Source organism: Balaenoptera borealis, assembly GCF_965194805.1.
Source record: "Balaenoptera borealis genome assembly, chromosome: 19".
In the NCBI taxonomy this organism is placed as follows: Eukaryota; Metazoa; Chordata; class Mammalia; order Artiodactyla; family Balaenopteridae; genus Balaenoptera; species Balaenoptera borealis.
The window spans coordinates 62,885,830-62,910,638 of record NC_138878.1 but is presented as its reverse complement, the minus strand read 5'-3'; the positions used below and the strand labels follow the sequence as shown (position 1 = coordinate 62,910,638).

Below are 24,809 nucleotides of genomic sequence, written 5' to 3'. Positions count from 1 at the left end.
CGGTGAGGGCCTCCTGGGGGTCAGCGGAGCCCACTGAGTGGAGCTAACCCATCTGGGCCAGAGCTTACGACAGTGGACCACGACCCCCCAGGGACCACAAAGCACCGGGTAACAAAAGGCCTGAACTTTATTAATTCTCCGCCCATCCCACGCCACAAGGCCCTTGTGGGAAGTCGGCCGAGGTCAGAGGTCACCAGGCCTCGGGGCCGGGGGGCCCGAAGCGCCTCAGAAGCTGCTCCTGGTCCTCCAGGTCCTTCCGCACCTTCTTGCGCATGTAGAAGATGGGGCAGTCCCGGCTGCGGGTGAGGACGGGGGTCAGGGCCACTGCCGCTGCCCGGGGCACACCAGAGTCCCGTTGCCCAGCCCAGTGGTGGGGCAGGGGCCGTTCCCAGGACTTTGGCCCCTGTATGCTGCCCACCCAACCCCCCTCCCACGATGGGCTGTTTGCTCAGCGGGCATGGGGGGAGCCGATAACAGCGGGTGCTCGCTCAGGCGCTGGGCCACCAGCCGTATATCACCTGGCACCTGGCGTGGGAACCCGCCCCGCCCACCCGTTCCCTGGGGAAAGGCTGGCCCCGCCTTGGCAGAGGGGGCCAGGACCGTGTGTGTGTGTGTGTGTGTGTGTGTGTGTGTGTCTCCACTTCCCAGGCAGATACTGGGTGCCCAGCGCTCCCCACTCAGCAGCCCCCAACCCCACCCCAAGAAGGCTGGGATGGGCACTGGCCCGTTTTGCAGGCCAGGACGCCGAGGGTCGGCGATGCGGGGGGTGCCAAAGCCTGAGAGCCCGGAGCCAGGGCTTTGGTCCATAGGCCTCGGCAGCTCGGAGGAACCTGGGCAGTCCAGCGCTGGGGCCCAACAGGCGTGCCCACCTGGTGCAGATGACGTCCTCGTGCAAGCTGCCCTGACAGCGCTGGCACTGGGTCCAGAGGCGCGAGAAGCGCTCCTCCAGGGCGTTCAGGTGGGACACCTGGGGATGGAAGGGCTGAGTGGGCGGCCCTGTGCACCCCCAGCTGCCCCTCCCCACCTCCCCTGACCCCTCACCTCCTTCTGATACAGCTCCGACCCCCGGGCTTCGCAGAACTTGCACACGGCTCCTGGGGCGGGGGAGGGGGCAGGTCAGCCTGGGCCGCCCCACCCCTGCCCCTTCCCCGCCCGCTGCCCATCCCGGCTTCTGAAAGTCCCCATCGATGAGAGAACAAGGGAGCAAGTGTGTGGAGAAAACTCCCTGGGGAACTCCCGGGGCGGGGGGCCCAGGACCCTCGTGGGGCTGCCTGCAGACAGGAGCCCCCCACCCAGGGGCCGGGGCCTATCCAGGTAGCCATGCCAGCTCGTGGGGTCGCTGCCGGGGACCTTGGGTGATGGCAGAGGTGGGAGGGCCAGGGGAACGGGGCCGGGGTCGGGGACGGTGCTCACCCTGGTGGCTGAGGACAGTGCGGCAGCCGATGCAGCAGTTTTGGCGTTTGGCGAAGGCCAGGAGGCCGCCCACCTTGCCCGTGAGCACTGTCTTGCAGCGCGTGTGGTCCCCGCCTGCGTGTGAAGGCAGGCGGTGGGCCAGGTGCCCTCCCCCGACCCCCACCCCGGTACCCCCGCCTGCCCCGGCTGCCCCCCGGCCGTACGCAGCAGCACGGCCTCGGCTCGGCCCTCGCCCAGGATGGGCTCGAAGATGCGCAGGAGAGGCTTGGCGAGCTGCTGCTCCAGGTAGTACTGCGTGTCGATGGGCAAGCTGTGCTCCAGCACGAAGAGGGGGTCCTGCGGGCAGAGCAGCCGGTGTGGTCTCACCACACACACAGGGGCCCGGGAAGGGATGAGGGGCTGCGGTCCCTGCCAGGCAGGGGGGGCAGGGGCTGTGGTCAACAGCGGGCAGCCAGGGTGAAGGGCACTGTGAACTGCCGTGGGTCTTCCAGTCATGAGTGGGGGCAATGGTGGTGGGCAGTCACCGGGCCCAGACTGGGATGGGGTCAGAGGTCATGGGGGTCCCTGGCCACGGGCCCTGTGATCCATGCTAGGGTCCACAGGTAGGAGCCCTCAGGTCACCAGGGAAGGGTCAGAGTTCACGGTGGGGACAGGAGATGTGAAGGTGGATGTGAGCTGGAGCTGAAAATTGGAAGCCAAGATAAGAGGTAGTGGGACAGGAACTGGGGACTGACGAAAGGGTGGTGGGGGTCAGAGGTCACTGGACATCCAGGTAGGATGGGGGAGGAGGGTATGAATCCAAGAGAATTATAAGTTGGAGAGCCAGGATCAAGGAGCCAGTAAGAGACACAGAAACAGAGGTGGTGAGACAGACACTCTCGCTCTGTGCAGTGAGGCTAGGCCCCCTTCTGCAGGATGGAGCCAGGAGGAGTCAGAATAAGGGGGGTGGGGTGGGGGCCTCTCCAGAGGGTACCGGGAGGCCCGGGAGCAAAGCATCACGGAGCCAACTCCCCGGGGTGTGTTGCGGGGCGGTTCTCAAGGCCCCGTGGGGCCTGCGGAGAGAAACACCCTCCCCGCCAGGCCTGGAAAGCAGAAGTGAGAGCAGAGGAGAGCTGGGCGGGAGCGGGCAGCCCAGGTGGGCCTGACCTCGGACTTCATGTAGGCGGCCACGCCCTTGGCGGCACTGATGATCACGTAGGGGACACGGTCGCCCAGGCTGGGCGCGCTCCCGGGGTCCCGCTTCCTCATCCTGCGGGGAGACCGAGGCGGCGGGCCGGGTGAGGGCAGGTGGGATGGTGGGGGCAGGCTGGGGGGTAGGAAGTGGTGGGCCCAGCTGGCGGGAGAGGGGCTATTTCTGGCCGGTCCCGCCCCCTCCCGCGCTGGGCGGACCTCTCGGCCAGCTCCACATGGGCCTGCTTGCCCGCGTAGTCTGCGGCTGCGCGGGTCAGCTCCTTGGTGATGACCAGCTGGGAGATGTCGATGCGGTTACACAGCAGGTCGGAGATGACGTCCTGCGCATGCGCCACGGCGCCCGCGGGGTCTCTGCAGGGGGGCGGACGGACGGACGGGCGTCACCGGTGGCTGCGGCCGCCCGGCTAGCACCCCCACTGCCCTGAGGCTGGGGGACCGGGATGCGCTCCAGGGACGGGGAGGGGCCCTGCCCGGCCGCAGGCTGCCAAGTGGCAGAGGCAGGGCCGGAACCCGCAGCTGTCCGACCCCACACTCTTTCCACAGCTCCGCCACCGACGAAGGGCTGGGCCTGACACCTGTGTCCCCAAGGGAGGAGGGGCTGGGGGCCGGGCTCCAGGTCCGGGTGAGGGTTCCACACACCGGTCGATAAGCAGGCGGCGCAGAGAGGCGGTGACGAGGTTGGCCACTAGGGGGCAGTTGTCCCTGCGCACGGCCTCCAGGCCCTTGCAGTCCATGCGGTCATGGGCGTCGGACCGGGAGGAGAAGAGCAGGCCCGCATACCGCTTCTTGCTGATGAGCAGGTACGGGAAGTAGACCTGGGGGGAACCCGCGGCTGAGACCCCCTGAGGCTGTGGGGGCCAGTGTCCCATCCTGAGGCTTCCCCAGAAACAGACAGGGCCAGACAGGGATGGTCCCTGGGACCCAGGATTGAGACACGGGAAGATGGACCCCAAGACCCCAGCACCTCAGCTCAGGGGGACACCCTCAGCATTCCAGGGACCCCAAGTTGGAAATGGGCTGGGATAAAGCTAGACCCTAAAACCCGAGATCCAGACACTGGGGTGAAGTCTGGAGAGCCCCAAACAGGGGCCTGAAACAGACCTGAGGCAGACGGGGGAGACCAGGCAGCACCCCCGCAAAGAGAGGAGACTAAGGGCAGGGAGTGAGCCCTGGGGCAGGGACCTCCCCAAATGGACAGGCTCCAAATCTGAGAGGTGTACCCCAAGGCCTGACCCCAGCTTTGAACGCGGGGGATGAATCCGGCGTGAGGGCTCCCAGACCCAAGCCTGTCGCACGCTGGGAGGCAGGGAGCACCGGGCAGCGGTGCCCCGATCCAGGAGTTGCCCCGTCAGGGCCGCTGCTGCACAGGACAGCCCCTGAAAACACCTGAAAACCAGAGACGCTCCGAGACCGACGGGGTCTTTAGGAAACAGACACCGTTCTGCGTAGCAAAGCCCAAGGCTTTTGGGTTTCCAAAACCAAGGTCCCCAAACTCAGGAGGATCCAGGCAACATAATACCTCAAAACTGGGGCTTACGAAAAAAATTTTTAAATAAATAAATTTTAAAAAAATAAGGGACTTCGCTGGCAGTCCTGTGGTTAAGACTCCACGCTTCCACAGCAGGGGGTGCGGGTTTGACCCCTGGTTGGGGAACTAAGATCCTGCATGCCGCACAGCATGGTCAAAAAAATTTTTTTAAATAAATAAATAAAACTGGGGCTGATGAACTCAAAGAATAGGATACCCAGGGCACCCAGATCAGCGCACCTCGAAATGGAGACATAAGCAACAATGGGCGTTCCTGGATGCTGACGCAGTAGGAGAACCCTACCCAAACGCACTCAAACTTTGCAGGCACCCTGAGAATCAGAGACCCCCCGAAAACTGGCAAGACCCACGTCTGCCCACTCCAAGCGCTGGGGGGGCCCCCACTTACTTTCTCAAACTCTAGCCGGATGGGCGAGGGGAAGTGGCCAGACACCCAGTCCGCAGCCTCCCGTCCCAGGGCCATGGCCTCAGCCACAGAGGAGACGCCAAATCGGCACATGACAGAGTCAGTGTCACCATACACCACCTGGGGAGGGGCACGTGTGACCCAGAGGGTTGGGGAGATGCTGGCGGCCCCTGCACTTCCCACACCAGCCCCAGGCCTGTCTCAGGCCAGCAGTGGGCAGGCAGGAAGCCCCTGACCTTGGCATTGGCACTGTAGCTGTTCTCCACCGTGTACTTGGACTCCACAAGCTGCTTCGTTTTCTCAATCATCTGGCGCCCGAACCCAGTGACGCTCTGTCAGAGAGAGAATCAGGCAGAGTGAGGGCCCAGGGGCTGTCCCCAGGGAACACGGGCTTAGGGTCCCACCTCTGCTGCCTTCTGCAGGTGTGAGTATGGGTGAGCCACTGCCCCTCTGGGCCTCAGTTTCCAAATCTGCAAAATGCGGCTACTGAGCTGCTCCTTAATGGTCTGTTGGAAGTAGGTCCCTGGCCCAGAGCTCTGGGCACAGAGGAGGAACTGACCGCAGCAAATAGTGGTGGAAAGGCTGGAGCCAGAAGAGGCCATCAGCTCAGTGTTTCTCTCCACAGAGGTGCTGAGAATCTGCAGACACTGCAGGCAGCTCTCTGTGGTGCAAGACTACTGACATTCCTGGTCCCATCCCCCTATCCTGGGGCAATCAGAAATGTCCCCCCAAAGGTAGGGTGCTATACCAGGGCCATGGAAAGACCATTCCTTTCCAAATAAGGAAACTGAAGCTGGGGGAGGAGAAGGGACGCACTAAGGAGAAACAGGCGTGACTCTTCTGTTTTTGTTTGGATCCACCCAGAAAACCTTTGTCTTTAACTAGAGCATTGAGGCCACTTATGTTTAGTGTAATTACTGATTATATCTGAGCTTAAATCTACCATCCAACTAACTGTCTTCTATTTGTCCCACCTGTTCTATGTTCCTTTTTCTTTCTAACTTCTTTCTGGAATGACTCAGTATTTTTTTTTTTTTTTATTATTCCACTCTGCTGCCCCCATAAGCTTGAGAGACAGAAATAGGGAAAGAGGCTAAGAAACAGAGACATAACAGAGACTGAGGGAAGGGGCTGAGAGGGAAATGACAGAGAGACAAGGCCAGGAAGCAGCAGCCGCTACGAGGAAGCCCCAGGGGAAGCAAAGCCACACCCTCCTGCCTGGCCTCCCCTGGGGGCTGGAACCTGACAGCCAAACATCCACTTCTTTCCACCAAGGAGGATGGGAGATGCCCCCAGAGATTATGAAGCGCCAGTCAGAGCAGTAAGGGTGGCCTACTGTAAGAGATTAACCTCGCCCAAAGAGAGGCCTGGCTCTTGGCTGGCTCCTAGGAGGGAACCTCTAAGCCAGGGGTCCCCAACCCCCGGGCCATGAACCAGTACCATCCGTGGCCTGTTAGAAACCAGGCCGCACAGCAGGAGGCAGGCGAGCAAGTAAAGCTTCATCTGTATTTACAGCTGCTCCCCCGTTGCTCCCATTACTGCCTGAGCTCCGCCTCCTGTCAGGTCAGCAGCGGCATTAGATTCACACAGGAGCATGAACCCTACTGTGAACTGTGCGTGTGAAGGACCTAGCTTGAGCGCTCCTTGTGAGAATCTAATGCCTGATGATCTGAGGTGGAGCTGAGGCGGTGATGCTAGCGCTGGGGAGCGGCTGCAAATACAGATTATCCTTAACAGAGAGGTTTGACTGCACAGAGACCATCATAAATCAGTTGCTTGCAGACTCATATCAAAACCCTATCAGTGAGTGGCAAGTGAAAACAAGCTCAGGGCTCCCACTGATTCTGCATTACGGTGAGTTGCATAATTATTTCATTATATATTCCAATGTAATAATAATAAAGTGCACAATAAATGTAATACACTTGAATCATCCCCAAACCATCCCCCTCCCACCCCAGGTCCATGGAAAAATTGTCTTCCACGAAACCGGTCCCTGGTGCCAAAAAGGTTGGGCACCGCTGCTCTAAGCCCTTGGCGTGTCCTGCCTGACAAGTGTCTTTGTTCATCTGGGACCTTGGGTCACATCAGGTGATCTGTGCTAATGTGATTTACGGTGGGGCCTTGGGCCACATGGTATCCAGCTTGACGTCTGGAGGGACTGGAGACTGAGTATCTAAGGTCAGTCACGTGGCGCTCCATGCACCTGACCCCCAATAAAAACCCAGGACACCAAGACTCAGGGGAACTTCCCCAATGGGCAGTACCGTGTGTATGGTCACACATCAGTGCCGGGAGGAATAACTGCTGTCTGCAGGACTACCCTGGGGAAGGCAACTGGAAGCTTCCACCTGGTCTCCCCTGGACTCTGCCCCACGTGCCTTGCCCTTGGCTGGTTTTAATCCCTATCCTTTCACTGTAATAAATCATAACCATGAGTATAACAGCTTTTCTGAGTTCTCGGAATCCTTTTAGTGAACCACTGGATCTGAGGATGGGCTCGGGGGCCCCTGAACTGGAAGTGGGTGTGTGTGTGCACAGGCCCCTCCCAGCATAAGGCCCACCCACTGCCAGTGCTTCCAAGTGTTCCACCCACAGCCATGTGAGGACTGACACAATGTTCATGAAGGGAGCTCCCTGTGGCTGGAGGTAACCAAGTCTGGAATGTGCAGGGACCCCAACCCCAGGGGAAGGGGCTAGACAGAAGACCTCTCTAAGAATCTCTCAGGCCATGAGCTGAGGCACTGATCCCAGCGTGGCAGAGCCTCAGACTCGGGCGCTCTGTGGTCGTGCCGTAGGTCTGTTTTTCTGTCTGAACAGCAGAGTACACAGGCCTAGGGTGCTGCTGTGGCGGGGAGGGAGGTAGCGGGCTTTCATGCCCACATTCCCTCAGAGCAGAGCACTGCCCTAGCCCCGGCCAAGCATCCTCACTGGGACGGGACGAGGGACCCTCGTGCCTGTTCCAACTGTGACCGAGAACACACCGCGCGTCAACTGCCAGAGCCTGACTGTGCTGTTGGGTGACCCCCCAGCCCCGCCCCAGCCCCCCGATAGAGACACGGCCCTGTTCTCCCGTCAGGAGGAGGGAGGGAACTTGCTCTCTGCTCCCCCACCCTCATGGGGACCAGGGGAGGAGGTGGGCTGGGGTGGAGACTGCCAGGGACATAGGGGCTGTCAGGTGACTGTGTGACAGGTGGAAAGAATGAGCTAAACTGCTTCCCTCCCTCAGTCCCTCGGCCTCTGCCTCCCCCGCCCCGCCCCACCCCAGCCCTCCCGGAATTTATTTGTCTACAGAGTGCCAACTGCTTTCCCAAACACATTTACTGCTGTCACCATCTGTGTCCCCGTGAGGCTGGGCACCAGGGGAGGAACTCTCATCCACTGTGTCACCTGCTGGACCCACAGAGCACAAGGCCCAACCTACAGTGAACGGTCAGCAAGTATTTGCTGAACCAACAAATGAACCAATCGCACAAGCATCCACTCTCCAAAAGGTCGGCGGGTTGGGGCAATCTGGGCCCTGACCTCTACTACACTGAGCCCTGGTTCTCCCCAAGGGGTGGTTGTCTGTCCCCTACCTGCCGCGGTGCACTCACCTGTGAGATTTCCAGGCACGGCAGCTTGCCCACCTGGGCACCAGTGAAGCCGTACACAGAGTTGGCGCTCACTTTCAGCGCCAGCTGCCGCCCGTCCAAGACCTGCCGCCGTAGGGGGTCTGTCTCCTTGGCCAGCTCGGCCTTGGCCCTGGGAGGAGAAGGAGGAGGGGGAAGCAAAGGCCATTCAGGTGGCATCTCAGGCCTCAGGGGCAGATGAGAGGCCCGGGCCTGGGCATTGGTCAGGGTGCCTTTCTAGAAAGGGGTGCCACACACACTTGTGCAGGTTGCACACTGCACAGAGGTGCCCAGCAGAGGGGCTGGCGGGAGCTGCCTGCAGGGGTGGCTTGTTCTAACTCCGGCACAGCTGCAGCTAAGGGCACCCATGACGGACAGGGATTGCCAGGCCGCCTCAGCCAGGCTGAGCTCTGAGCCGGGGCGGGCGGGGCGGGGGTGGGCGGCCAGGCTCAAGGGCCCACCTCTTCCGGGCGCTGAGCAGGTTCTCCAGGATCTGGGGCAGCAGCCCCTTCCGCACCGCCGTCTTCACAAACTCGTCCCCCGTGGGCGTCTTGATGAACTGATCCTCGGTCAGGCTGGGCCGAAGACGGTGGGGGTGATGCCTGGCCTCCCGGCTCCTCCTCCTCCATCCCGTCTCAGGGTCCCCCCACCCCTTGCCAGTCCCCTCCCCTCCCCACTAGCTCTGGATCCCCAGCCCCAGCCTGCCTGAGGCCGGCCCCTGGGTGGTCTCGGGGTACACATGGCGAGGGGGGCCGCCATACCCCAGTTTCTGGGCGGCCCCGGGCCGTAGGAGCGTGGTGTAGCACAGGTTGTGGGCCATCATGATGGACGGGTACAGCGAGGAGAAGTCCAGGGTGGTGATCGGAACATCATAGTACCTGGGGGGCAGGGAGGAGTCAGGGCGGGGAGCCCCCCTGTCCCCACCAACCCCGCCACCGGGCCTTACCCTTTCAGGGGCTCGATGACCGTGGCCCCCGTGTAGTCCTCGCCGCCCTCCGTCTTCACCACGGGCATCAGCAGCCCCTGCCGCATGGCCTGGGAGGGGAGAAGGTGGGAACTGTGGGTGGGCGTGGGCAGGGCCCCTCAGCGGGGAGCGTGGTGGCCGGGGCCCGCCCTGGGCTCTGCCCACTGACCTGCCGCAGCAGCTGGGACACGACCTTGACCTGCTGGCCGCGGCTGAGCAGGTAGCTGAGGGGCACGCCGGTGACGCGCGCCATCTCCATGGCGTTCACCAGCACCATGAGGCGCTCCAGCAGCCGCAGGGGCAGGAAGGCGTCCTTGAGGCAGTACACGGCCAGGCGGCGGCGTGTCTGGTCGTTCCCGTTCTGGGGACGGGGGCGGGGATTAGGGGCCAGGGAGGCGACAGCGTGGGAGGGAGGAGGAAAGGAGGGCACAATCTGAGGACCCAGTGCGGCCCAGAGGTCGGGGCAGGGCAGCGGAACAAAGGTCACCATGCCAGAGGTCGCGGGAGTGGGTAGGGACAGGGGTCCCATCTGCGGGGCGAGATCAGAGGTCGAAGGTAGGAGCTAAAGGGGAAGGTCAGAACAGGCGGGGGGCGGATGTCCCAGGCCGGGAAGGCAGATGGGCGCCGAGGGCCGGGGTAGGGAGGGTGGGGGGAGAGGAGGGGCAGCGGGAAGCGGGGCGGGCGGGCGGCGCGGGCAGCAGGGCGGGCAGCGGCACGGGAAGTGGGGCGGGCAGCGGGGCGGGCAGCGGCGCGGGCGGGCGGCGGGCACCTGCAGGTCGGTGATGATGCTGTGCTGCACGTCCTCCTTCTGCTCGCCCAGGAAGTGGAAGCTCACGGCGTTGAGCGTGTAGGACCGCAGCTTGTACTCGCGCAGCAGCACCTGCAGCGAGCGGCAGCGGGTGGGCGGCGGCCCGGGGAAGCGGCCCCGTGAGGGCGGCCCCCGCCCGGCCCGGCCGTACCTGCAGCATGTCCATCTGCACGCGGCCCACCATGCTGACCACCTTGCTGTCCCGCCGGCCGGTCTGCCTGGACTGGAAGGATGAATCCCGGATGCCGGAGCGGAGGCCGGACACGCGGCCCAGGAAGGGGAAGGTCTGCACCTGGGGGCACAGCACGTGGGAGGGCGGGGGCTGTGGCGGCGGGATCCGCAGGGCCGAGACCCACGACACCCCCTGTGGTGCCACCCTCTCTTCCTGCTGGGAGCCCCGCGGGCAGGGGCAGCTCTGGGGCAGAAGGACCCTCTGCGGCTGGGCAGGCACGGATGGGAGGCTGGGACAGGGAGAGTCAGGGGCCCGAGGGCTGTGGGCGTGAAGGACAGTGCCCAGGGGCTGGGGCGCAGCACCTCTGGCTGCAGGAGCTGGAGGAGGAGCAGACTTGGGGATGGTGCTGAGCTTGACAGGGAAGCAGCGGGTGCTCGGGGTGGGAGGCCTGGGGGACGGCCAGGCGGGAGCGCGAGCAGGGCACGGTGTGGAGCGCCAGGTCTGCACTGGCGACAGTGAGTGAGCAGGGGCCAGGCGTGGAGGAGAGGCCTGAGCTGGGCTGGGAGCAACGAGGCTGGGGGTGGAGGGCAAGGGAAGGGAGCGGAGGCCAGAGTATAGACGCCAGGCTGACAGGGGTGGGCTTCTCCCTGGAGCTGCTGGGGGCCTTAAAGTGTGCTTGTTTGCTTTTTCCATTATGAAACTGGCCAAACATAGAGAAAAGGAAGAAAATAATACAATATACTCCGTTAGGAGTTGAATTGGGTCCCCCCAAAAGATGCGGAAGTCCTAACTCCTGTACCTCAAAATGTGACCTCATTTGGAAACTGGGTCTTTGCAGGTGAGCAAGTTGAGGTCATTAGGGTGGCCCTAATCCAATATGACTGTGTCCTTAGAAAAAGGGGACGTTGGAGCACAGAGACATGCACAGACGGGAGAGACAGGGAGAGTGCCATGTATACTCCAGCGATGTCTGAGGCAACCGGAAGCTAGGAGAGAGGCCTCAGGAGGAACCAACCCTGGGACACCTTGACTGGCCTGCCAGCCTCCAGACTGAGAGACGACGCACAACCGCGGGGCTTTGTTACGGCAGCCCCTGCAAGCTCATACGCCCCGCTCCGGCCCACACCAGATTCAAGCATCAAGGTTTTGCCACCTACTTCAAGGACACCCCCTTTTTACCTTATTTTTTGTTGACATATTTTAAAGCCCGAAGAATAAGGCACTGTACCCCTGCCCGCTTCAGTCTGCCCCTCCAAATACACGAGCCTTTTCTTACTTAACCACGAATGCTTCCTCGCCTCTGCAAAAGCCACAGAAACCTTCTGGGCTTTGACCGGGGCAGGGACGGGGCCAGAGCCGGGGTTTCGGGGAGGCCTGTGGAGCCGCTGGGCAGCCGCCCACACCCTGAGCCCTCAGCGGGGTGTCGGAGGGCAGCCCCACGCCCCCACCCGCCTGCCACACCTTGAGGATCTGGGCCCGGGAGATGAGGTACGGAAGGTCGAAGTTCTGGATGTTGTAGCCAGTGATCACGTCGGGGTCCATGATGCGGACGAAGGTGGACCAGGCCTGAGGCAGGAGCACTCCGGGTCACTCAGGCTGTCATCCTGGTCAACCCCCTGCCATGGAGCCTCCCCACTCCTGGAATGTTCTGGAAGCCCCCAAGAGCAGCCCAAGAGCCCTCCCACCCGTGGAAGAAAGACTGGGAAGGTGCTTCTGAAAATAACGAATCCAGAGGGGAAACGGCTCAGAAAACGGCCTCGCGCCTGGGAGGTGCAGTGTGGGGGGCTGAGGAAAATGGGGGTTGGGGGGCATGGAACGAGAGCCACCTGGAGCAGGTCCTCCTCCCGCTCGTAGCTCTGCACCTTGGCGCCCAGGATGGGGGCGCAGGGCCGTAGGGTGAGCGCCAGGCGCAGGAAGGGCTCTGGCTCGCCCCAGCGCAGGCCTAGCGAGCAGATCTGGATCACGGGGTCCCGCTCAGGCTCCGGAAAGATGCCTGCAAGGGGAGGGAGGAGGGGGAGGCGGGGGCCTGACCCCTGATGCTCCCTCGTGGCACAACGGGTGGGTGCACCTCTAAATCTCACCTGGCCCACCCACTCCTTTCTGTCCCCACCGCCTGCAGACCCTGCACAATCCACCCTGGCTCCCCCACTGCCTGCAGCTCCCGGCCCTCTTCCCCATCCCTCACAGACAGGGCCGGTCCTGCCCCAGCGCCTCTGCACTGGCCACTCTCTCGGCAGGGAATGCTCTCCCCGCCCCGCTCCCCGGCCCCTCCCTCTTCACAAAGCTTAGTCCCTCGCCTGCCCGAGGCCTCCCCTGCCCACCTGTCTGAAGCAGCCCTGTCTGTCTCCATCACCTTCCTCCTTTGTGTTGCGAGTCTTTTAATAACCTGTCTGCTTGTGGGTCTACTCCCTTCTCCCTGAGTGAGCTTAAGAAGTGCAGGGACTCCCGGGGCGAGACTGGCATATCACTAACATCCGGAAGGAGGGAGGGAGGACCCCCAGGCCCCGGGGACACACCTTTGCGGCCAGCGCACTCGATATCAAAACTGAGCACCCGCAGAGGTGCGATTCGCTGCCACTGCCCTTCTGGCGGGTGACTGACCACATCCGACCACAGCACGTCCGCCTCCAGCTGACACAGTGTGGCCTGTGGGGACGAGGTGGGTGAGCGTCTGCAGGGTCCCGGCTCTGCGCCCCCCACCCCACCCCGGGGACCCACGCACCTTCCCCTCCGGCCTCAGGACGTATTTCCCAGCCGGGAGCTCCAGCCAGTTGCAGCCGACGATGTCCGTGTCCACCATGAAGCTGCAGGGGGATGAGGGTCAGTGGGCAGAGGCTGGCTGGGGGGGTGAGGGGAAGGAGGCGAAGGCTGGAGAAGCGAGGCGGGGGCCATACCGGATCTCAAAGTCAACGTTGGCCTCGTAGGGCGCGAAGCTGGGGGTGCCCAGGCCGGCCACGCGGATGCCCTGCTCCAGGACGCGGCGGGCGGGAGCCACGAGGCGGGGCAGCGCCAGGGTGATGCGCAGAAACGGGGAGGGGCCGTGCCCGTGGTACCCAAACATGCCTGCAGACAGAGCGGGTTGGCACCGGCCTGGAGGGACCCCCACCCACCTGGTCCCTGGGGCAGCACTCACTCTGCCGGGAGCACAGCTCCATGGCCAGCACGGCCAGCCCCGTGAGCTCCTTGCCCCCGCGCTGGTCCCGGCTGATGGCCGCGTTCAGCTCCCGCTGCAGGTCGCTCAGGTGCTCAGGCCCAAACCCTGGGTGTGGGAGGGCAGGTCAGAAGTGCAGGGGGCCTCCAGGCGGTAGGGGCGAGGAGGGGTCTTCTGGGTCGGGGCCACTCACCGGGGGGTGCCGGGGTGTAGAAGTAGGGCGCAAAGCCGTGGATGTGGCAGCAGACAGAGACGCCCTCGTCGGTGACCCCGAAGGCGCGGATCACCGGCACGGAGTCCTGGGACGGCGGGGGCACCCCAGGCAGGGGCCGTGCTGGGCCTGGGGGCGTCACAGGGTAAGGCAGGGGCTGCTCTCTCGGACACCTCAAAGGTGTGCCTGCCTCCCTCCTGGTTTACGTGTCCACCCTTGTCCCCCTTACAGTCCTTTTCCCACTGCACAGCTAGAGGGAGCACCCAACCCATGATGCGAGGCCCAGCACCGCCACCCTCCTCGATGCTCCTCGGTAACCCTCACCACCATCTCCCGTTCCGCTTCCTTTTTTTTTTTTCCTGGCCGCTCCACGCGGCTTGTGGGATCTTAGCTCCCCGACCAGGAACCGAACCTGAGCCCTCGGCAGCGAAAGCACAGAGTCCTAACCACTGGACCGCCAGGGAATTCCCTCCACTTCCTTTCTTATTCTGCCTCTCCTTCTAGAACGTGAGCCTCTGAGCGGAGGGACCTGGTCTGCCTGGAACAGGGCTTGCCTCAGTGCAGACACTCATTTGTTCCCGACTAACTGGATGGACGAATGGATACCACGCCACACGCCCCTCCCCTCTGCGAGGAGCCAGCTCCTTCAGGCCTCATTTAGAAGATGCCCCCCTCCTCCAGGATGCCCCCACCCCAGCCCTGTCCCTCCCTCTCGCAGCCCCGGTCACCTGGGCGGGGACTATCTGTGTCCATCTCCTCCCACAGAGCCAGAGGAGCTGACCTGACCCAGCCTCCACCCGGGAGCCCAGGGCCCCTCCTCCCACCCGCCAGGCCTCTGTCCCCCAAACTCACCCACGTAATGATCGATTTCCAGCTGCTGGAAGATGAGGGGCTCCGTCTGGGGGTCCAGGGCGGGTGGGGAGGGCCGAAGCCACCGGGCATCTGTGGCTGTCGGGGAGAGCTGCCCTGGGTGGGGGAGAGGGACGCAGGGCTCCAGGGAGTTGTGGGCCTGCTTCGGAAATCAGCGCTAACTGCCTTCCCAGCCCTGCCAGGGATCCCTCAGGTGGCATCAGATTCGTGAAAAGAAAGTCAGGTGGAGGTCGTGGTCTGGATCAGGCTGGAAACTCGAGAGAGACTGAGGAGTCAAGGGTCAAAGGTAGACTGGAAGTGACAGGAAACAGAGGTGGCCTACTGACATGGGGTCAAAGGTCAGCCCCTTGTGGAGCTCAAAGTGAGCCGGGGGCTGGCAGTTAGAGGTTACAGGTCAGCTCCACGGTTCAGAGGCATGACAGGTGTGGGGTGCAAGGGGCTCCTGCTCTAGGTCTCACCGTCTGCAGCCCCCTCCAGGGCCGACTGCAGCTCCTCCTCCTCCTGTTCCTGCAGCCTGTGCTCTGCCTCCATCTCCTCCATCAGCGCCAGATCCTCCTCGAACTGCGATGGCCGATATGCCTCATCCTCATCCCAGAGGCTCCCACGGGCCCGCTTTGGGGGCACCCCAGGCCCTGGGCCTGGTCGCCGCTTACCATCCATCCTGTGGGGCAAGTTGGAGCGGGGTGAGGGTGTCCATCCTCTCCATGGCCTCCCATGCACCCACCATGACCGTGAGCTTTTTAAAATCTCCAGAGTGGGGAATTCCCTGGGTCCAATGGTTAGGACTCCGTGCTTTCACTGCTGAGGGTGCAGGTTCAATCCCTGGTTGGGGAACTAAGATTCCACAAGCCGTGTGGCGCAGCGAGAAAATAACTAAATATAAATCAATCAATCAATCTCCGGAGTGCCTGAAGAGTAACATGACTCTCCATCCCCCCACAAACACTCTCCCCACCCCAACCCCCCCCCACAGGCTCAGGGGGTGCTGGCACCTTCCAGATGCTCAACAATCATCAGCAATGCCAGCTCAGTTTAGCCCTTTCCTCACATGGTCAAGCCCCCACATAATTTTTGTCCTCGTTTGCTTGCCCCTTGCCAACCCCTTGGCACCAGCCCTGTGCACCCTCCACCCTCTCTCATCACTGACTTGGTCCTCAGATCATCCCTTTCCTTCCCATAAGCCCCTGTCCTCAATGCCCTCGCCTGCCCCTCTCCCCATTGGCCCAGGCCTTCCTTCTACAAACGGCTGGGAAGCGCCTCCTTCAGGCCTGTAATTTGAAATTATTAAAAATGAGAATTTTTTAAATTAATTATTTATTTAGAAAAATAAGTTTTAAAAAAGTACACTTCTCCCAGCATCAGGCCAGGACGGAGGGAATTATGAGAACTAAGAGCAGACCCAGACCCGGCTGGGAGAGAGTGGGGGAGGGGACAGGTCAGCTGCCCTAGGTTCAAGTGAACACCTCTGGATCTTATAACTATCCCCCCACATCCAGTCTCCCCTTAGTCCTTTTTGCAACAGACCCCTTGCCTTGGAGCTGCCACAGCCAGCCCAGCCTGAGACTACAGTTCCCAAGGTGCATTGCAAAGGGTTGTCACATGATCGTGTTCTTTCTCATGGAATGGGGGTGAATGTGAGGTATATAGCTTCTGGGACAGCCTGAAAAGAAAGCCTGCCTTCCAGCCTTTTCCCCCTTCCCCATGGCTGGAGCGTGGATGTGGCGGCAGTGAGCCAACCTTGACCACGGGGACAAGGACAACACTGAAGGGAATGCAGAGCTCCAAGATGGAAGGAACCTGGGCCCTTGACAACCTTCTGGAGCAGAGCTGCCTACCTTTGGATGGTTATGGGGAGACATAAACTTGTATCTTGCCTGGGCTACTGTGCCTTGGTGTTTCTTTGTTATAGCAGCTTAGCCTAGACCTTAACAAACACAGCACGGAAAAATTCTGAGCTGACTGGGGATATGTTTTGGCAAATGTTGGTGGTATACAATGGTACACTTCTCAGCATTAAGAAGGAGGTGGCTGCTGATATACTCACAGGATGACCGAATTTCAAATAGATAGCTAGTGGGAAGCAGCCACATAGCACAGGGAGATCAGCTCGGTGCTTTGTGACCACTGAGAGGGGTGGGATAGGGAGGGTGGGAGGGAGATGCAAGAGGGAAGGGAAGAGATATGGGGATACACGCATATGTATAGCTGATTCACTTTGTTATTAGCAGAAAGTAACACACCATTGTAAAGCAATTATACTCCAATAAAGATGTTACCAAAAAAAATGCATAAAAGAAGCCAGACACATGAGTACATGCTGGGGAAATGGGGAGTAACTTTTGGGGTGATGAAAATGTTCTGAAACTAGACAGACAGTGGTGATGGCTGCAGAAAATTGTAAATGCACTAAATGCCACTGACTACACACTTTAAAATGGTTAATTTCACCTCAATTTAAGAAAACAGAGTATATATTGTATGATGCCATTTACACAAAGTTATAGAATAGACTAAGCTCATTTATGGTACTAGAAACCAGGCTGCTTCTGCGGTGGGAGAGATTGACTGGGAAGGGGCATGAGGTTGTTTTGTGGTGTGATGGAAATGTGCCATACATCTAACTGTACACTTCAGACCTGTGCATTTCACCATATGTAAATTGCACCTCAAGTAAAAGCAATAAAAGTGGGAGGCTGCAATTACACATCTAGGGGTTTATGCTACAGATACACTATCACATAATGAAAACCTGCATTTACAAGGTTATTTCCGGCAGCATTGTTTGCAGTCGCAAAAGACTGGAAACCACCTAAATGTCCTCCCCTGGGGGACTGTTTAAATAAGTTACATGAATTCCGTTCCATGGAATATTATGCAGCTCTATAAAGGAATGAGGAAGCTTTCTATGTACTGAGACAGAGGACTCTCAAAGACCCATTGTTAGGTAGAGAAAGCAAAGTGCAGAATGTTGTACATAAGAGAACTTTTGTATGTATATATATATATATATATATATATATATATACATATTAAAAAAAGGTGTCTAAGAAAATGAAGAAAATGTTTATCCTGATTCTAATCATTAGGAAACAATCAAACCAAAGACAAGACTGGCCTGCAAGATGGAGGCCTTCAAAAAATGTCAAAGTCACGAAGAGGGGAAAAAGGGCCAGGAAACTGTTTTAGATTAAAGGAGAGACTACGTAGTCATGACAACTAAATGCAAGGTCAGATCTTGGATTAAAAAAACAAAAATAGCTCTGAAGGGTATCACTGGAACAACTGGGCAAACTGAATAAGGACTGCCTATGAGATAACAGTATCGCCTCATGGTAAATGGCCTGATTATAATTATCCTGTAGTATCATGATGACTACAACTTGCAAATAGTTCAGCCAAAAAAAAAAAAAAAGAGGCAGCACATTCACAACTGGCAAATCCAGGCAAAGGTTCATGGGTGTTAATTGTTCTTGTCTTGGGACTTCTCTGCAGGCTTGGAATTTTTCAAAATTAAAAGTTGGAGGGAAACACATAAAATAAAAATAACATTTTCACAAGGTGGGTGGGAGAATATATCTAAAGATGTTGGCTTTTCATGCATAGTTCTGGCAGGATGGGTAATAAACTGGCAACACTGGTTCCCTGGGGGGCTGGCGTGAGAAGACAGTTTGACCAAGAGCTAATTCATATACCATATGATTCACGCATTTCAAGTGTATAGTTTAACGGTTTTTAGTATATTCAGACTTGTGCAACCATGACCACCGTCCATTTTAGAACACCTTCAACGCCCCAAAAAGAGACCCTCTGGAGTCGGCCCATCTGCCTCCTCCCCCTCCCCGAAAGCACCACTGACCCACTTTGTCGAGATGGATTTGCCTATTCTGGGCATTTCCTAGAAACGGAATCTTGTGTCTGGCTTCTTTCCTTGTGGATGATGTTGTCAAGGTCCACCCACATAGCACGGATCAGTGCTTCGTTCCTTTTAATGCCTGAATATTTCCCCACCGCGTCGCTATCTCACATTGTGTTCATCCACGAGGGTTGTTTGCACCTTTGGGCTCTTGTGAACAGTGCTGCTATGACCGTGCAAACACAGGTTTTGTATAAGGAGAAAGAATCTGAACCTGCTCTCCTTTTGTGCCCTCTGAAGTAACTGTGAGAGATGCAGAGTCAGGACCTGGGGGAGAAACCTGGGTGAAGCAGAGGAAGCGGAGCGGTTTCCAGGAGCCTGGAGGAGTGGCCAGACCTGGCCTGGCAGAGGGAGGTAGAAGGGGGCCGAATGGCAGCCCTGGGTCACTGGGCTGTGGCCAGGGGCTACGATGGGAGGGCAGCTGTCACCGGAGCAAAATCTAGAGTCCTGGACTAGTTCCCTATCCCAGGCGCTGCCCCTAGTGCAGTCAGGCGAGGCAGCATTAGAAGGAAGAAGGCCCCTGGGTGTCCCCCCTCAGGGGCCCCGGCGCAGAGCAGGAGCTTGGCAAACGTTGTGAGCTTCTCCCTTTCTCGACGCTTCAGTAGCAAATACTGAACAGCGAGCGAATCCAGCAATAACACACAACAATGAGTGTCTGCTTCGGGCCAGACACCAGTTTCTCTGTGACACTCACTCCCTCGAGGCTGTCATCCCATCCCACCCAACCTCACGGCTTTAAATGCCACCTTTACGTTTTTGTGTCTCTGGCCCAGATTTCAGCCCGGGCTCCAGACTGACAGATCCAACTGCCCACTGTGAGCATGTGCCTTCAGGCACCCCAGACTCCAAAGCCGGGCTCCTGATCTCCCCACAACCCTGCTCCTTGCACCACACCATCTCCGCCGATTCAGTAAGCGGCAGCTCCCATCACGCCAACAGCCTTGGAGTCACCCCAACTTCTCTTCCCCTCAGACCACACGCTCACTCCATCTGCAAATCCCATCAGCTCTGCCTTCCAACGGACAGGAGTCCCACCGCTTCTCGGCCTCCCAGTCTGGTCCCTCTGGCTCCCTAAAATGGTTGGCCTCTTTATTTTGTGCATTGCTGTTTGTCTGGCTCCCCCTGCTGGAAAATGAGCTCCTAGTGGGCAGGGATACAGTTTCCTTCACTGAAGTATCACGGGTGTCAATAACAGCGTTTGGCCCATAGAAGGCGCTCAAGAAATATCTGTTGGGACTTCCCCGGCGGTCCAGCGGTTAAGACTCTGCACTTCCAAGGCAGGGGGCGCGGGTTCCATCCCTGGTCAGGGAACTAAGATCCCACATTCCCTACCACAAGGCCAAAAAAAAAAAAAAAAAAAAAAGGGTGCTTCCTGCCATCAGCATCCTCAGACCTCCCCTATCCCCCAAACTACTGCAACAGCTCTGATTCCTGACCTCTCCCAGCCGAACCAGCTTATAAAGCCTCCTCCCCCACACCTGGGGAATTTGTCTTCAGGGCTCCCATTCCCCTGTGAAAGAATTAAAAAAATAAAAAAATTAAAATAAAACGACTATGATAAAAAAAAAAAAGAAATATCTGTTCAATGAATGAATAGCCTCTTCTGCCACTCCACCTCCATCTCCGTCCTTGCACCCTGCCCCCTCAGTGTTCTCCACTCAGGAGCCAAAGGGATCCCATACTAGTGTGTCAGATTATCCATTCCCTGCTCTGCTCGGACGCTGCGCCTGGCTCTCATCTCATGCACAATTAAAAGCAAAGCCCTCATCTTGGCCCACAAGACCCTGCACAACTGCACCCCGCCCTTCACGGACACCACCTCCGCCCTCTTTCCCTTGCTCACTCCAGCCACTTGCCTCCTCTCTGTTCCTTCAACACTCCAGGCTTGGTCCTATCCCAGGACCTCTGCACGAGCTGTTCCCGCTGCTCTGCAAATGCTCTTTCCCAGATCTTACCACGGCTCCCTCCTCCCCTCCTTCGGGTCTTTGCTCGGATGTCCCCTACTCAGTGAGGCCTGTTTAAAAATACAGCCCCCTGCCCCATCCCGATACTCTCCAACCCCTTCCCTTGCTTTACTTTTCTTGCTGGCCTTTGTCGCTGTCTGGTACACTGTACCAGGTCTCAAGAGTTCTCAAAGCGTGGTGCCCTGGACCTGCAGCATGAGCTTCTGGTGGGAACCTGTCTGAATGCTGACTGTCAGGCCCCATTCCAGGCCTACTGAACCAGGGCCTCTGGGGGCGGGGCCCAGCAATCTGTATATCGAGCCCTCCAGGGACTCCAACGCTGCTCAAGTCTGAGCACCACTGCTTACTCATTTTGTTTACTGTCTGTTCCCCACGAGGAGAATGGAAACGCTGTGAGAGCAGGGATTTCATCTTTGTCTCCTGCTATATCTCATGTCCCCAGGAGACTGCCTGGGACTGAGTACGTGCCCAATAAATATTTTCCGAATGCAGAAGGAAGGAAGGAAGGAAGGAAGGAACTCATAGAATTTTCACCAAAATTTCTGAGGGTGGTGCTGCTATTAACCCTCCAACACAATGACTGGAACTGAGGCCCAGAGAGGTGAAGCCACCTGCCCAAGGCGGCACAGCTAGCTCAGAGGGGCAGAGCCAGGGTTCAAACCCAGGCAGGCTGGCTCCAGAGCCCCACCGGAAACCAGCGCTCCAGACTGCGGCCTCCAGGTGTGCCAGGAGAGGTATGGGGGTGAACTGCCCTCTGCCCAGCTGGGGAGACAGAATTAGGACCAGTTCAGTTCATCAGCTTGCTCACCCCCGCATCCTGGCTCACGCACAGCTGCTGAGGGATTGATCAAATAATGACAGATGGACCTATTCACTCTTGCCCCCCAAAAAAACGACACACTTTTCATCTTTGGTCTTGTCCCGCCTCTGAGCCTCTCTGATTCCCGCTGCCCTTGTCGCAGGCTGGGGACCATGTGGGCTTGTGTCTGACTCCCTCACCAGACAGAGAACCTTCGAGAGTAGGGCAGGGCTGATGCTTCTCTGGGTCCCCAGCATTACCCAGCATGGAACGTGGTCTTGGGAAGTATCTGCTGGATGAAATCCTCCTTCTTCTTGGCCACCTAACTCTCTGCATCCTTCGAGACTCGGCTCCGGTTCAGCTCCTCCACGCTCATCAGCTGCCCCTTGGGGTTCTCACAGTGCCTTGGAGCACTTCCGTTACCGTACGAGCCGCGACGGCTTTGGGCTGGGAGGCCCTCAAAAAGAGGGGTCAGGGGCTCACTCCAGTCTGGGTCCCCAGCAGCACCCAGCACGGTGCCTGGAACGCAGGCCACTTCAAGTTGTGTCAGTTTAGACTCCTCTCCAGTGTCACCGACTCCACAAGTCTGCACTGAGCCCCGGCCCTCTTCTCTTGGCTCCCAAAGACTAGCACTACCTCTTTATAGCTCAGAGCGCTCTGGCTTGAGGTTTCCTGTCCTTCCCCCAGCCAAACTGAATTATCACTGGCTCCCCAGTGCCTCACAAAGGCCCTGCCACACGAGCAGCTGGCTGAAGGGATGAAGAGAGGGAACAGCATTGCAGGAGGAGGGAAGGGCATGGCAAAGGCCCTGAATGGGACAGGAACCTAAGGGGCCTGGGTGGGGAAGTGCAGGAAGCAGGGGGAGAAAAGGCAACAAGAGGTTCCTGGAGTGGGTGTGGCCATGAACCTGAGACACTGACATCACCCTGCCCACTCACTCCACCTAAGCTCTGCCCTCAGGGTGGCACCCCCAAACTTGTTCCCCCTCAGCCTTCTCTCTCCAGCCTGCTGTTCAAACCGCAAACCGCAGTAATCTTGGGCTCCCCTTTCCTACCCTATCCCATCGTGCGGGCTCAGACCCCAAACACAACCTATGCCTGATGGATTCTCCCCACCTGCACTGCAGAAGGAGCCACCTACGGTCCCCTCCTGTCTCCTAACTGGCCTCCCTCCTTCCACTCTTGCTCCTGCCACAATCCTATCTTCAGTCAGCCGCCAGGGACTTTTTTTAAAACGCAGGGGAGGGTCACGTTGCTGGGATGTTTAAAACCTCCCCCGGCTCCCTATCGAACCTAGAATAAAAGCTAACCGCACACCGAGATTTACAAGGCCCTGCAGGATCTGGTTCTCTATCCCGTCTCCAGCCTCACCTGTTCCCTCCAGCTACAAGCACTCCAAGTTCCTTCCTCCTTCGAGGCTTTTGCCCTGGATGATCCCCCTGCCCGGATCGTTCTTTACGTGGCCGACTTCTCTCTCAAATGTCACTTCCCCAGAGAGACGATTCCTGATCACCCTCGTTAAAGAAGCAGGCTACTCTGTTTTACTTCACTTGGGATAACTTATCACAGGCTTGAAAGCATTGCTTTATCGTTTATACTTATTACTTGTCTACTGTCTGTCTCCCCCTGAGACAGGGACCTTTTCTGACCTGTTCCGGTTGTAGCGCCTGCTTCTAGAACAGTGCCTGGCACAGAATACTCAATATTTAGTGAATAAAAAATGACGCTATGCCCCCACGTGCACCATTCAGTCCCCAATGCATCCGGAACCGGTCGCCCCAAGGACCCTCCAGGGTGAGTCCACGGAGCCCAGCGCAAGCGCCCCCCGCACGCCGAAGGGGCGCCCCACCCTCTTCATCTTCCCGCGCGTCCCCGTGCACGCGCCCACAACAGGCCCCTGCCCCTCTTCCGCGCGCCCCCAAGCCAAGGGGATTCCTCTCGCCGTCACGCCCCACGCGACCCCTCACAACCCTCTCTCAGACCCACGTGCCCGGCTCCTCAAGCCCCCTTCCCTGCCAGGCCGAACAGCCTCCAATTTCCCTTCTCCCGTAACTCACCCGCTTCAAACGGCGTTTCCCGCCACAGCCCACGCCGCCGTGACCCCTGACTCCGGCGCGCGCAGGCCCAGAGTAGAGGCACGCCGAGCCGGGCCACGCCCCTACCGCCCGAATAGAGGAAAGCCACACCCTGTTTCCCCCGCCTCTGGGGCACAGGCCACGCCCCCTCTCTCGGACGCGGGCTGTGGTCTAGTCCCCTTGCTGACGAACCCTCGCCGAACCACGCCCCTTCTGACGTATGCGGCTCAAAGCCACGCCCCCTCCTTGCCGAAGCGTCGCTACCCAGTGTTATCTGAGCGCGCGCAGCGGTCGTGGGCACTGGCTGTCACCACGACTCCGCCAGTTCTAAGGTGCTAGGCGCGCCTCCTCTGCTTCTCCACCTGCCTCCTGGCCGAGGCCTTGCTCGGTAGGACCACCTGGGCACTGTTCATTCTTCAGCTCGCGCAGCCTGACCTTTTCCCTCTCCGTGGAGGCTGGCCGGTTCGCGCTCAGATCCTGGCCTGGTCGGTCCTCCTGTCTCACAGCCACAGTTTCCCCATCTGTAAACTGGACTCAGCGCAGGGCGGGCACACCTGTAAGGCGAGGGGCACACTGCTTGGGTTGGGACCGTCTCTTGTAACTACTCTCACTTCTGCTGTTCCCTCTCCCCCTTTAAAAAAACATAATGTTTTTCAGTACCCAACCCATCCCTCCAAGCAACACCCTCTTCACCCTCGACCAGGACTGTCCATCCAGCTCACCTCGGTGCAGGAGAAGGAGACATTAGGAGAACTCCACTGCCCTTCCTTACTTTGAACTCATCTGGGCCTTTTGTGAGGCCTTGCCGGACTTCTTCTTCCAGCTCCCACATTGCCCCGTGCTGACCCCATTAAAGCCCCTATTCCGTTACCTTCTAGCAGCCCCCCATTACCAGCCCTGACTGGTAGACAACTCCAAGGAGGGACTTGATCTTTTTATTTATTTATTGTTTTATTTTATTTTTTAAATGTAATTTTATTTTTGGCCGTGCTGCCCAGCTTGCGAGATCTTAGTTACCCGACCAGAAATCGAACACGGCCCCCGGAAATGAAAGCGCAGAGTCCTAACCACTGGACCGCCAGGGAATTCCCTAATATATATTTTAGAGGTTACTTTCCATTTACAGTTATTACAAAATATTGGCTATATTCCCCGTGTCGTACAACACATCCTTGAGCCTATCTTACACCCAATAGTTTTCACCTCCCACTCTCCCACCCCTGTTGCCCCTCCCCGCTACCGGTAACCACTAGCTTGTTCTCTTTATCTGTGAGTCTGCTTCTTTTTGTTACATTCACTAGTTTGTTGTATCCAGATTCCACATACAAGTAATATACAGTATTTGCCTTTCTCTCATTTCACTTAGCATAATGCCCTCCAAGTCCACCCAGGTTGCTGCAAATAGCAAACTTTCATTCTTTTATGGCTGAGTAGTATCCCATTGTGTATATATACTCCACATCTTCTTTATCCATTCATCTGATGGACACTTAGGTTGCTTCCATATCTTGGTAATTTAAATTATACTGCTGTGAACACTGAGGTGCATGTATCTTTTCGAAGTAGTGTTTTTGTTCTTTTTGGATATATACCCAGGAGTGGGATTGCTGCATCCTGTGATAACAGTTCTAGTTTTACTTTTGCTTTTGGTTTTGTTTTTGTTTGGCCGAGCCGCGTGGCTTGTGGGATCTTAGTTCCTCGACCAGGGATTGA

The 24,809-nt window shown here is 58.4% G+C and overlaps 1 protein-coding gene across 1 annotated transcript; it reads right to left on the bottom strand.

Annotated features, from left to right (window-relative positions):
• Positions 1-109: 109 nt before the first annotated feature.
• Positions 110-23,180, bottom strand: POLD1 (DNA polymerase delta 1, catalytic subunit). Its single transcript, XM_082367591.1, has 27 exons — positions 23,079-23,180; positions 14,805-15,007; positions 14,329-14,442; positions 13,459-13,605; positions 13,248-13,373; positions 13,009-13,177; positions 12,837-12,918; positions 12,631-12,760; positions 11,941-12,107; positions 11,576-11,680; positions 10,094-10,234; positions 9,904-10,014; positions 9,304-9,495; positions 9,117-9,205; positions 8,932-9,048; positions 8,632-8,745; positions 8,156-8,303; positions 4,796-4,891; positions 4,542-4,679; positions 3,244-3,419; positions 2,803-2,955; positions 2,560-2,662; positions 1,617-1,749; positions 1,414-1,527; positions 1,042-1,094; positions 870-967; positions 110-296 (listed from the first exon to the last, which is right to left on the bottom strand). The coding sequence occupies exons 2-27, from the start codon at positions 15,004-15,006 to the stop codon at positions 191-193; spliced, it is 3,324 nt and encodes a 1,107-aa protein (XP_082223717.1). The 5' UTR covers position 15,007; positions 23,079-23,180; the 3' UTR covers positions 110-190.
• Positions 23,181-24,809: the final 1,629 nt, after the last annotated feature.